General features: G+C 40.6%; 1 protein-coding gene across 4 annotated transcripts in view; it reads left to right on the top strand.

Annotated features, from left to right (window-relative positions):
* ZMYND11 (zinc finger MYND-type containing 11) overlaps positions 1–13,762 on the top strand; it is a 105,206-nt gene extending 91,444 nt beyond the window's left edge. For all 4 annotated transcript variants that reach the window (XM_066200643.1, XM_066200634.1, XM_066200618.1 and 1 more), the window contains 5 exons: positions 1,327–1,534; positions 3,355–3,423; positions 5,190–5,462; positions 6,488–6,673; positions 11,339–13,762. In XM_066200643.1, coding sequence (XP_066056740.1) covers positions 1,327–1,534; positions 3,355–3,423; positions 5,190–5,462; positions 6,488–6,673; positions 11,339–11,461 — 859 coding nt within the window. In that variant the 3' untranslated portion in view covers positions 11,462–13,762. The remainder of the gene's footprint in view (positions 1–1,326; positions 1,535–3,354; positions 3,424–5,189; positions 5,463–6,487; positions 6,674–11,338) is intronic.
* The last annotated feature ends 365 nt before the right edge of the window (positions 13,763–14,127 follow it).

Raw genomic sequence — 14,127 nt, 5'->3', positions numbered from 1 at the left:
TCTTTACATTGGAAACTTGACTCTTAGAGATCAGCTTTTGGTTCTCTCTCCAGCTGGTTGTTCAGCATTTGGGGAGGTTTGTAGCAGTGTGACAGTGGATGTACTGGTTTGGATTTTTTTACTGTTTTATTTTTATGCCTATAATGTGAGGAAAGGAGACATTTCTAAAGTAATTCATGGTTCTTGGGAGAGGGTATATTTTGGTGCATCCCAAAAGGGCCTAGAGAAATCAGTAACAGTGTTTGGGTAGATTGTTTATTTAAATTGCTTTCATGTAACTTGCACATGAGTATATAACATCCTTTCACTTTTTATATGAACTACCAAGACTTTGTTTTAGTCACAAAGTGAGTAAAGGGTCTCTGCTGGGGCCTCAGTCACAGAATGTTTTTTTACTTTGAATCGGTTGATGAATACTGTTTATTTCATTAGTTATCTTTGGCTTTAAGTTCACACAGTTTAAAATTACTTAATAAAGGAACCTGCCACCTGAGGGAAGGCAAAGGATGTTTAACTAGAGAGTCATTGCTTAGTTACTGTGCTGGAATTGGACAAAAGGCCAAACTCCTGGTTGGTGTAAATTGGCATTGTTTCTTTGTCTTTACTCAAATTAAATTTATATTGCAAGAATCAAGAATCTTTTCATAAACATGTCATTTGTTGAGTGTTGAATCTGTTAGGCAGATGTGCATGGCAGTGACTCTGTATCTTCAATGTCCAGTGTTGCCTGGTGCTTGGTATAACCTTTCAAAATGTCAAGACCTGCCTATATAACTCTCTGAGGATTCTCTGAACATATTTAAGACGACAAAGTGACTTTGGAACCATGTCATGAATTCAGTCCAAAGAAGCATGACAGTCCCCATGGAAGTTCAGTCCTGATAGACAGGGGCCCAGGACACAAAATGTCTCTACTCAAGGTGATGAGTTGGTACATTCCTTGACAGTTTTAGGAAAGAGGCGAAGAACTAAATTGGATTAGCATATGAACCTCCAGTGAAAAAATGTTTGTGTCTGAGTCAGGGCATTTAGCAAGAGAGCAGGTAAGAGATGGTGCTGGCAAACGTTTGTGGCTCATTAAAAATGAGAGAGACTTTTAGCCATGGCACCAACAGCTAACAAGTGTTCATATTAACAAGAATGTCCAACAGCATGAAGTCCATTTTTTTTTCAAATGTGTTGAGTTTAAAAAAAAAAAATCCAAGTAAAAACGAATTGTCAGGGATCGGCCATTGTGAAAAACTGCTTTTGAAGTCAGTTTCTCAGGTCGAGATCCTTCACCTGTATTGAATGTTTCTGAACCTGTCTGTCCTGTGTATTCAAAAGGGCCTGGATCCCCTCTGAAAACATTCAAGACATCACAGTTAACATCCACCGGCTGCACGTGAAACGCAGCATGGGATGGAAGAAGGCCTGTGATGAACTGGAACTGCACCAGCGTTTTCTCCGTGAGGGGAGATTCTGGAAATCAAAGAATGAGGACAAAGGGGAAGAGGAAGCAGAGTCAAGTATCTCTTCCACTAGCAATGAGCAAGTGAGTGCTGCTACAGTATTAGCAGTGGGGGAAATTCATTAAAGAGTACAAAGACGATGTGTTTTTGATTAATGTGCTATTAAATTAGCCTTGTGCTCTGTCTGCAGGTTTGTGATGACAAGACTGTTCAAAGACTTATTCTCCCTATGTTTTGTAGCTCAGTAATAGCAAGAATATAGATTTTCCTCTTTCCTCAGTTTCTTGGATGACCTTTGTGAAGTTTCAAAGCATTTGTCACGTACAGCACCTTGATGAGACAGGTCAAGATTTCTAAAGTTAAATAGGAATGTTCAAGTCAAATGTCACAGATATCAGATGGACTGTGACACTGCCTTCTTGGAGCCCTATCAAGGGACAGCCCTGTAGCTGCTCAGCCTGTTCACAACTGTAGTATGTTCACTTCAAGGTCTATTCTGCCTCCAGATCCACAAGTAACACCAGCCATGACATTTTCAGCAGGTCCGACTAAAGTTAGGTGCAAACGTTGCACTTGAGGACCATGTGACCAGCAACTGATTAAAGTCATTAAAAATAATTCTGCAAAACAAGAAAAATTACATTATTTTAACAAAGGGCACAAATGGCCAAGATGCAAAACTTTGCATTTCCTCATGGAAATTCCCTTATCATAGCTGATCTTTACTAATCATTCATTGTCCAAGAGGATGTTATATATTCACTACTAGTGACTTGGCAGTAAGACTTTCATTCTTTGTTGGATGCTTCTCTGTGTTTTTGGCAGCCCTTTCGCTGGCAACATCTTTCCTCATTTAAAACCACTAGTCTGTATTTTTAAAAAAATCAGCGTATTTTGACCCTCTTCCTTTGTCCTTTTGTCAAACACATCTATCGTCCAATTTGGAATTAAAAACTTTAAAGTTTATAAGACCCTATGTTGGGGTGGAAGGTTGTTCCTTATCACAGTGGTTTTAGGGTTTTTTAGCTTTGTTTAGCTAACCCTTTGTAGCCCCTTTGTTTAAAGTCTTGTGTGCAGTCATTCAATGGCTTGTGGTAAACAGGAAAATGGTCACAAATAAAAGATAACTGGTATTTTCCCATTTTTTCAGAAGTATCAGTCACAGGGTCTGAAGTGTCCATTTACGTATTTTCTCTTCAATGCCAGCTATTCATCCTTGACTTGGCTAATGCTTCTACCTGTTTTACTGCTTTCCCAGATTCAGGAACACGGGAGTAGCCATCAAACTCCCTGTTCTGCTGTAGTTTGCAATATCCTGTTACTAACACTAGCTAGTACTGCATGCTTCAAACGCAGGCGTAAGAACTTCTCTGCAAGCACTGTGAGATAATTATCATCCACTTAGATCTCATTCTTGTTTCTACTGGGAGATTGACTTTTATTCTAAAGCATAAAGTTCCATACCCCTCCAGTTATAATCTAGTCTGGATGATCTTACCTTATTTACATACTTACATTCTCTTTATAATCACTGCTGTTTTTTGGCATCCAACAAGATCTGATTTCTAAGTATGGGTCACTAGAATGTCTCAGAAAACAAGTGTTTGAACTTGTGTGTGCAATGAAGAAAGGAATGGTTAAGAGTATTTGAGCAAGTGCATATTGAATGGTAGAACTTGTTCATTAATTTTGTTCCTTTGTGCAGTCATAGTCATCGGTGATAATGTAGAAAGTTTATTGTGTGCACTTCTCATTTAAGAACATTTAATTAACATTTCTATTTGATGCACTTAATAATTGCAAATAGTCACAAATAAAACGCACATCAGTCATGTTACAATGAAAGCCACTTACATGAACTGGTTTTTGGGTTGATTCAATATGCTTTTCTTAATGTTCACAGCTGAAGGTTACTCAGGAACCAAGAGCAAAGAAAGGACGACGTAACCAGAGTATGGAACTCAAGAAAGAAGTGAGTAACCTCAACTACTGTGTTTGTAGAGATGGCAAAGTATAAAAAAGTCTGAAATTTTAATAGACACTCCTTCAATTTCAGTCGCCTTTTAGTGATGTTACAGTGTTAGTCTTGGAAGTTCCAGCCCCACAGCTCGGTACTCCTTGCTAACAAATGTAATTGTGCCTCCCACATGCCCCAAGTAATGTGCATCATCATGGGAATATTCTGTATTGTGAATAAAGCAAGACAGCTTACAACATTTCTTTTTAAATAACAAATTCAGGATATCATAAGTCCATAAACAGGAGAAATTAGGAAGTGCAATCGAGACTATGAAGTTTATGAACTACCTTATTCACTTTGCCTGTGGGGCTTCCCTGTGCATCCCGCTTGCAGGATCAGGGAGCCAAGGGCTGCGTTATTGCGCGTGTACACAAGGGGGCACTTACAGAGAGAGCCGTAAATCTATTCCCGAACCGCCAAGGACTTTTTCCTGGCCTTGTTCCAGCTGCCTGAGGAACGCTGCGAAAAATTTGCGCGTATGCCCGTTCCTTGCCAAGAGGGCTCGGGATGCCACTGCAGAGGAGGGTGCAGGTACTGTAGCAGCAGAGCTCCCTGTGGTGGCTGGAACAGGGACATGGCCACTCCTAATTCCTGGGCAGCTGCCTCCCCATTGTACCTGACTCTGCAGGAGACAGCGTCATGGATGGAGGCAGTGACACAGTCTGTGCCCTGGGGCACAAACTGTGTTTGAGTGCAAGACAGGGAGATTACAGGAGGATGTCTCGCGGTTCTTACTGTCAAGCTAATGCTGTATTTTGCTTCATATATTTATGTCTTAACATTTGCCTTCTTAGCTCTGATCAGTGATCCAGAAGTCAATCACAGTGACCTCTTAGAGAGTAATTGATTGCAAAAGGGAATACACAGTCAGCCTTTTGAATGGTGTGAGCAATGCCTCATCACACAGACAGACACAAAGTCCAGTCCTGAGCAAGGCTTTGTCTCTACACTGCTAAATGAGCATTAAAACATTTAACATTAAAAAAAAAAAATTGTTTGTGTCTTCAGATATTTCAAATAGCAATGAGCATTTCCAGGAGTATAACTTCGATCTGTTCTAAAGAGCAGGAGCAATTTGTGTTACATTGTAATAACACAGGCAGCTAAATTCAGTACAGTACACTACAGTAACAGTGACTTCTTTCTTGGTAATTGTGTAATTATACAGAGCTTCTGTGGTCATCCAAGTTTAGTTCTGTATTATTGGAAGCAAGACATAGACTCTCATTAGCCTTTCATCTTCAAAGGACCTTTGAAGTACTAATCAATCTTTCCAGCAGTTCTATGGAATCAGTGGAATATCACAGACTCCGGTGCAGCCTGTTGGGTCAGAGTAAGCCCAGAGTTTGCCAAAACAATTCAGGAGCCTTGGCCATGCAGCTACAGTCTCTTTAGGCAGAATATTGTGGAGAAAAAATATCTCTAGCAAACCTCTAGTAATCCCAAGGAGTCAGCACAGCCTCCAAGGTTTTTCATACTTTTGGGGAGGTGAGGCTGGCTGAAGTCAGAAAAGCCTGACCCAAGAGCCTGCCCACTCTAAAGCTGGTTTTCCACAGGGATCCCTCTCATTAGCACTACAGGCCTTCAACAGTCACCTTTCACATTAATTACACTGATATTAGTCATGTAATATTTTTTTTTCAGGGGGAACTGAAAAGTTAACAGGTTGACTTGTTCTATTTCGATATCTGATTTACAAGTTTGTTCTTTCTCTGCAGGAGCCAGAACCTGAAACTGAAGCAGTAAGTTCAAGCCAGGAAATTCCCACAATGCCTCAGCCCATTGAAAAAGTTTCAGTCTCAACTCAGACCAAGAAGTTAAGTGCCTCTTCTCCAAAAATGCTGCATCGGAGCACCCAGACCAGTAATGATGGAGTGTGTCAGAACATGTGCCATGACAAATACACCAAAATCTTTAACGATTTCAAGGACAGGATGAAAGCTGATCACAAAAGAGAAACTGAGAGAGTTGTGCGAGAGGCAGTGGAAAAGGTAACGCTTGTTGAACACCACTTACACTGGGTTGAGGGAGGTGATTTTAGGGATTTTTTCACATTCATTTCTATTTTTGTAACAACCACTCTTACCAAAATAACTTAAAGAAAACCTTTTCCAAAGAGACCACATAAAAATAGTCTTCATTATGGCTTTTTTAGACCATTTCTATACCAACAAACTTACTTTAAACAGAAAACTCATGGCTTTTTTGATTCTTGTCCACTGAAATCAGTTTGTGATCCAAAACTGAAACTAATTTTTCATTCTTAAGTATGTTTCCAAAGCCTTTCTCTCCATTGTTAAGTGTGACTCTAAACAATGTCATTGTTTAACTGCTAGTCATAAATAATTCTTCTTTTGTCCATCTTCTGACTAAAGATCAAATAGGGTCACTGAAATCTGTTTGAATTTTCTTATCTAATAATAACCTGTTTAAAATTCAATGTCTAAGCTTGACCTGGTCACCTTTGACTGGAGAGAGCAGGGCAGTTTGGAGGATGATTTGTCTGACCTCTCTTAAGTACCTGTCTTAAGATAAGATGAATTTCCTTCTGGATGGAGGACTGTGAAATGAACCTAGGGAGTTCAAGTGTTAATCCTGTAGGATTAAGACCCCAAACATTTAGATACCCGAGCAAGGTCAAAGGAACCTCACTGACAGTGAATACTTAAAGGTACCTCTTAATGAACTCAGGAATGTTCTATTTTGTGTTTTCCATTGTGTCCATTTCCAGACAAATTAATAAGTTTATAAACTGATCATTGACCAAATATGCATAGAACTTATTTAACTCTTATTGGAGATGCCTAGCAGAGTAGAAATACAATGACATTTTTGATTAAATCTGATTTTGTTATATCTCTAACTGAGTAATTTTTATTTCCTAAATAGGAGAAATCTCTAATTAGGTGACGTCCACCTGCATCAGTAATAGAGGTATAAAATGTAGAGGTTTAAATACGACACTTTTAATTCCAGTAGCTGTCCCTTGACTTGCTTTGCTGACTGTCTTTGGCAGCTGCGTACAGAGATGGAAGAAGAGAAAAGGCAGGCTGTAAATAAAGCTGTGGCCAACGCACAAGGAGAGATGGACAGAAAATGTAAGCAGGTAAAAGAGAAGTGCAAAGAAGAATTTTTAGAAGAAATTAAGAAACTAGCAGGTCAGCACAAGCAACTGATTTCCCAGACCAAGAAGAAGCAGTGGGTAAGTTTCAAAAATTTGTCACAAGAGAGTAAGTGGAAATGCATATTCCATCCTGCAGGCCAGTTGAAGGGGATTTATTCCTTGCTTTTAACTGCTCTGCTCTTTCACTGGTCTTTGAGCACTAAGGCTTTCTCCTTCATATTACGTGTTTCAAATCTTCTCCAAATTTCAACTTGGTGTTTTGATTACTTTCCACCTTAATTTGTTAGTGCTAACAGCAACATCTTCTCGAGTCCGATCAGATCATAGTATCAAAAATATTTTTCTCTAAATGAAGTTTTACTCTGTATAAGACATGCTTTGCATTATGTTCACACTCCTTTGATCTTGAGACCTCAGAGGGTACAAAATCTGGCTGCATCTATTTGGATTCCCCTGCTAATAAGGCTATTAGTGATATCCTTTTGGCCTTTTCCTCTCCTTGCTTTTTCTACAGCTCTTTTATATTCCTTTCTATTTAAGACATGACATTCTGAAATACATTCCTCTCTTGTTTGGTCCTTACGTGCAAATCTGCAGCATCAGCTACCAAAACCATGCTGGTGTGCCCTTTAGAAACGTGAAAATAGGCATCTAACTTACTGTTCTGTTACACACCACAAACTTTTCCCTGGTTTTATTTGGATTGTGGCTCGTGTTTTCTCAGGCTGAAGTGTGTTCTCCCACATGGCAGTACAGCACCTAGCCAAACACTGCAAGTACCATAAACTCTGCTGCTTGCCAGGAGCAGAGTGCAGGTGGAAACTGCTCTGCTCAGGAGCTGGGACCTGGCACATGCACAAACTCTGCTATTTCTCTGCTGATTTTCACAGAACAGGGGAGCAAAAGCCATCGTTCAGGAAGTCACACAGCACTGTGACAGCTGTCTGTAACACACAGAGGGGTGGGCACAGGACTGTAGCGCTGGTGGGGCTGGAAAGTAGCAGGAGCCTCCAGGAGATGGCACGAGCCAAGGGACAGTCTTGCCACCCCCCTGCAGCCCCATTTGCCTTCTGCTATAAAGGGCTGTTTTGCTGCTGCTCAGCCTCATTAGTCCCTTGCTTACATGAAATGATGGTCCCTGCAGGGAAAACTCTGCTCTGGAGAAGAGTGGAAAAAATACTCAGGCGAGACAGTTGGTCGCTGACTATCACAGTTATGAGTTTGGTTTTTGGAAAGAGAAGAATTACTTCAAATGCCAGAGCTCCTGTAGAGTCTTTATTTCTGTTCCTCACAGAGGTTTTACTGTGGGTGTTATGACGGTGCAGTGCTTGGGTCTCTGTCAATAAGAGAATTCCTCCCTGTCTACCTGTCTCTGCAGACCAGAGAAGTTATTTATGACTGACTTGATCGAGTTATTGCGCTCAGTGTGTCACCAGCTGTTGGTGTCTGTGTGCACGTGCTCGCCTGTGGCACTGGAGAGGGAAATGGAATTGCTTTTGCCCGCTATAGAATATGTCAAATTACCTCTGCTCCGTCAGAAGTGAAGAGCACACATGTGAACCATTGTCACCATTCAGCTACCATGCGGTAACTCGGGCACAATAACTCGATTGGGAGGCTGGACTCAGCTCTAGCTGCTTTTTGGTAGTTTTGAAGGCAGAATTTTCAAAAGAGACTGACTGGAGTTACTTTTATCTGCCCCAATGTGCCTTTACCATATCCTTCAGACTAATCAGAAGGTGCCCTGGTACCACATCACTGAATTTATTAATGAAGACATAAAGCCTCTCTACTGAGCAAAACAATCAAAAGATAGAAAGTGTATTTGACAATCTTGCCTATTTCTGTGGCCCCGAACTGCCTGTCAGTCACCGCCCTAAATGAAGGCATCATGCAGGCAGCTGGTTTGCATGTGGCAGGAGAGGGAGGGTCAGGATAAATACCTCTGAATTCAAGCTGATGGATCTGCCTGCCAACACACAGCCCCAGGCAGCTGGACTTGGTCCAATTACACAACTCCCCAGTGATTCTTCCTTCAGTGGTACTAATGACAGTCCCTGGTGTGTAGTACTGCACTTGTATGCCGCTATTATAATGATACCTCCTTACCAAAATCTCATGTAATTAACACACATACTAAATGAGTTTTGGTGGCTTTGCTTTTTAATTAGGAGCAGAGACCTCTGCTTTTGTGTAATGCTGATGTCTAGGCTTGGGAATCCAGCTGCTATTATTCACACTGTATTTGTCTTTTTCTCATACCGAAAAAAAAAGTGCAGTTGAGATGGAGGGCTCATTTTGCTGATGGTGTAATGGGACATGAGATGTGCTTCCAGCACTCAGAAGACTAATGCATAGTTAAAGAATAACAGTTCCTCTTTCTCCAGCTGGTCACAATCGTCTTGGCTTAGCCCAATTTCATTTTTATACCTTCAGAAAATTTGGGTTTAATACAGATACCTCAAGTAAACAGCAAAAAAAAAGGAAGAAATGTAAAAGCAGGAATAATGAGATTATGCATCTCAGTGGCCTCCAGAGTGCAGGCTGGAGTGCTGATCTTGACAATGTTTCTGTTTTAGTTTCTCCAAGTTCTTTAATTTGTGCATAAACCTCATTTAAATTGGTGCATAGGTAATCTCCATTGACAGCTTTTAACTTTTTTCTCTTTCAAATTTATTTACACATATATTTATTTTAACTTGCAACAGGTGGTCTTTAAGTGAATGAGCATTGTCTGTGATGTGTACTGTCTGAAACAAAACCCCAAGTGATTGATAACATTTAGAAAGAGGAAAATACAAAGAAAAGAGGAGGCCTGAGGCCAGCTGGCATTTTGCCTCCAGTGCCACATGTGCGGGTACCAGCACAGATGACACTATTTTCCTTTTGTAAGTGGAGATTTATGTCCCACACTTATGGCCAGCATATGTAAAGGGAAGTGCAGCACCCACAGATCAGTTGTCCTCTCCTGTCGTAGCATTTTTTGATCTCTCCAAGCCAGCAGATGTGAATTTGGTCTCTGGGCTGAGGCCCATGCTGTACATAATGGAGAGACACAGCTGTTCCCTGCACCTTTCCAGCAGATGATCCTAATGGCTCCCACAGGCTGGTGGGCAGCCAGCAACATGAAAACCAGGAAAACAGCTCTCAAGAGGACACTTGTTTGCAGACATTTTTACGAATAAACTTCCCAGGAGCTAAATTACGAAGGGAAAATGGAGAGGTTCCCTTCTCACACAGCTAGGGTAGTCCCTTTATTGCTGATGTAAACGAATGGTTATCAGCTTAGCCAATGTAAATGTTGGCTTTCTTGGATCTATCTTTCAGTAGTGTGGGTTGTTGTGGTTTTTCTTTTGAGGCAGTTGAGTGCGTGTTCTTTGTAATTCCCTGTTTTATTAGCAAAGCTGTAGATAGACAGGACATAAAAAGCAAATTGCATGTTATTCTGTGGTTTGATAGCGGCCTACACAGACTGTGATATCCCTTCCCCTGTTCCCCATCACACAATAAGCATTTCAGACCGGATTCCTAAAGATGCTTCTTGATTTTGAGCAGACCAAATTCAGAAAGACAAATTTGAAGTTGTTAGAAGCTGGCTCAGAAGTATAAATGGATAAATGGTACCTTTAGCTGCAGTGCCACCTTACTTTATGGAGTTTTGTCAAAGTGACAGTTACTGCTTTTGCAGCACTCCTTTATGGGGCATAAACCCACCTGAAGACTGCCTGTGTGGGTACTGGACCTCCTTGATGGCCACCTGTAGTGCTGACCAGCATGTTGCATTCCCTTTCTTAGTCCCTCAGAGGCCACAGGGTTATTTTCCAAGTGGCTCTTCCAGCTATTAGAAAGCTGGGGGGGGGTTCTCTGTATTCCAAGGAAATCATCCTTGCTGCAGCTTTCCCCAGAATCAAATAATTCTGCAAAAATCATGGGCTGTGCAGCATCTTTCTTTCAGGACATTTGTGCAGTTCTGGCAGGCACGACAAAGGGCAAGAGCCCAGGTAGCCAACCTGTGTACAACAGGCGTTCTTGGGTTTATCTAAGACTTGGAGGAAAATCCACTTTTTTGATCTGCTCAGTAGCACTGATGGAGCAAAAGGTTTTCCCTTCAGGAGGTGGTAGTGCTGGTTGGCAGTCAGCAAACCCTGGTGACAGCAGCGTTCTTGCAGGCTGACCCCAGATGGGCTATAACAAACCAATAATTCTTGTCTCCTGGGATGTTATTGTTGTGACTTTTGAGATTTTGTTGACCAAAAGGGTCTTCCCAAGTAACCTCTGGACAGATTTGGCTTATAAAGAAACCTCAGAAACATTGATTTTCAAGCCTATGCGGAGCCTGTTGATATATTGGAGCTTTTAAGAAATAGATCAGGGTGCTATTACACAAATGTAGGGTAAGATGTTACAAAAATGTAGGGTAGGTAAAAGATGGTTCCTGCACTGCGTGGCTGGAAAATGTCAGTCCACCATTTGGAGAGATGAGCTTTCTAAGTGAGAGATAATTTTTTGAAAAGCAATAATCCAGACTCTGGAAAACAGGAAAGCATTGTGGGGATTTGCTGAAGATTGCTGCTTCACTCAGCTTGTGTGAAAAATGCCCTCATGCCCCTGGGTGCCCCTGAGCAGAAATAAGAGGAGCATTGCACTGCACGTGCTGGTGTGTGCAGAGGTGGGGGAATGCTGGTGGGCTGTTGAGGAGGAATCCTGCCAGGGGAGTAACCCCATCTTTTTTGATCTCCCCAGTGCTACAACTGTGAAGAGGAGGCCATGTACCACTGCTGCTGGAACACTTCCTACTGCTCCATCAAGTGTCAGCAGGAGCACTGGCATGCCGAACACAAACGTACCTGCCGCAGGAAAAGATGAAAGAGTCACTCCTCCCCTAGAGCACCACCCCAATGATTGCTATTCTCAGACAGAGCGGTTTTTGTTTCCAAAAAAAAAAAAAAGCCAAAATTGTTTAGAATTTGCTTCCCATTTTGCACCAGCCTTTAAACACTTTTCGTAAAAGAAATTTTGCACAGTTATTTCAGTCTTCTGTTAAAAATGCTCCTCCAAAATTTTGTCGGCAAAACGAATTGAACATCTGTGGGAGCAGGTTACTTCAAATAATTTTAAACTAGAGGATTTGTTGCATTTTCAGCAAATTTTAAGACATTTTTAGGTTTTACAGAGATTTTAATCTTTAAAAACAGCAGATCTAAAAACAAAAAAATGATGCAAGTTTAACAAAAGGAACATTTAAAAACTAGTTCTGAATGTAAGAAGTACAGAACTGTTTCAGAAAAACGAAGCATACTACCTTGATGTAACATTTATTTCCTAACCTTGTTGAGCTGGTTTTGTTCAGCTTAATTTTACTGTTTAAAGGCATTATCTATTGGTTATACCAGTGGGTACATGATTGAATTTAGGGAACAGGGTTCACACAGCAGGTGCTAGTCCTGCGTATTTTTTCTTAAATATTTCCCAACTGTGTTTTATTTTCATTATTTCTTTTCAATATATAACTTTTATAACAAAATATTAGCTTTGATCTTGTAGTTTAAAATCACAGGGAACTGGGGTAATCTTTTACTGAGCTGGATCTTAGAGAAAAATGAATATTTAAATTTTGAAGTTTGCACATTTCGTCTTTGTTCTAACATGAGTGCTTATAACAAGAACAAGAAAAGCCAAAAAAAACCAAACAAAAACCAGACAAACAAAAAACCCAACTACCTTTATTCATACTCGGAATTTTGAGGCAAACAAATTACTTTATTGCGCCCCCCCCCCTCCCCCCCCTTCAGCCTCCTCAATTCAATGTCATTTGACCACCTCTGATCTGGTGTCACCTGGTCCATTGTAACTGATAATAAAAGGAGAAAAAGCACTTAAGTTTCACAGAAGCCGTTATGTTTGTAGTAATGGGTCATTGCCTAATAATGAGCTCCATCACTGTACTCAGAATGAAGAATAATGCATGTTAATTTTCTTGTATTAAAGATGCCGTGATTTGTAAAAAGTCTGTATTTTGCGGAATGTCTGGATTAAGAAGCATTACCAATAGGAATGGATCGATAGTTGAAAAATGATTTTCTTTTTGTTTGTTTTATATATAGATATATGAATTGCATCCATGTTCAGAGACAATTTTTTAAATAGATGTAAAGCTTACTTAAATAGCTTTTCTTTTAAAGTGTCTCCACATTTTAGTTTCTTTCAAAGATTGGTCTTAGACTGAGTCATATGCCCATTAATCATCCAGCTATTTTTTGAGAAGTTAGAGGGATAATTTGTAAATATTTATTTAGATCTTTGATATTTATTGAAAGCAATTACATGATGGAACGATGGAAGCTGAAGAATCAGGAGGAAAGCCTTTTAAAAAGTTTTCTCTAGGATTTGTCAGGGTCATTGTAAAGACAAAAATATAACTAAGACTTCTGTGAACTACCACTGAAATCCTGACCTTTTTTACTGACAGTGGTGATGTAAGTTAATTGACTCGATACCGCCAAATAATGCCCAATATGTTGCAGAAATTGAGTGGTAAGTTGATTCAAAAAAATAGTAAGTAGATGGTAACTTGTATTACCACAGCTACATTATTGCCTGATAAATGTGTAATTAACTTTTGTCGCCTCTGTGTTGTGACTGTAAAACACTTCACAACTAAAAATCAATCTTGTTCGATTACTTTACGAGTTCCAAAACTTCGATCCACCCCTATGAAAGCAAGTATTGTGGAAATATTTTTGGTGTAAAATCATTCCAGAATATGTAATATTTAACTGATAGCTGCATGAAAGTAAGATTCGTGTTACTTTGGCTTTTTTGTCTCTGTTGACACGGTTGCACATTTCCAAGTTACTACAGTGTGAAAACTGTGTGTTTTAAAGAAAAAAAAAAACAAAACACAAAAAAAAAGATTGTGGCCTGGTTTTGTATAAGTTTTAGGTAAAATTACAATTGATTGTTTTAGGAACCATGATTTAAAATTAATTTTTCTGCAAATCATAAAGCTATATTAAAGTGTTGAGCTTAGCCACTATGCACATTGTAATTATTCATTGTGGCTGTCCAGTTTATGATGCATTCTGGCATTTTGTAAGCTGCTCTGACTAGCAATATATAGAGTCATTTAATGTGTTAACATTGGTTAATAAATGTATTTAAAAAAAACCACCTCACTGAATGTGTCTGTGTTGATTTTGGCCAGTTGTCCCCCCATCCTGGGGTGGGCAGGCCTGGGGCTGCTGTCAGTACTTGTCCTCACCAGGGGAGGCCGGGGCTGTGCATGGGGAGCCGTGCCTGAACTCGCAGGAACTTGTTCCTGACTCGAGGGGAGCCAGCAGGGCCATGGAAGGGCTTCAGCATCCAACGTGCATCTCTGCACGCACGATGAATCCTTTCAGCCATGCAGGGCCATCAAGTGCTGGTTTTAGAGCCAGACCCTGCCCCGGCAGCAGCCAGGCCGGGGCCCGGCCCCACCTCGCCCCGGGCCTCCCCTCAGCAGAGGCCCCACTCTGCCTCCTCCCTCACCCACC

The sequence above is a fragment of the Chamaea fasciata genome, unplaced genomic scaffold (genome assembly GCF_029207755.1).
Source record: "Chamaea fasciata isolate MVZ Bird 193981 ecotype frontalis unplaced genomic scaffold, bChaFas1.0.hap1 SCAF_1, whole genome shotgun sequence".
Taxonomy (NCBI): Eukaryota; Metazoa; Chordata; class Aves; order Passeriformes; family Sylviidae; genus Chamaea; species Chamaea fasciata.
Note: the sequence above shows the minus strand (reverse complement) of the source record. Positions and strands in the feature narration are given on the sequence as shown.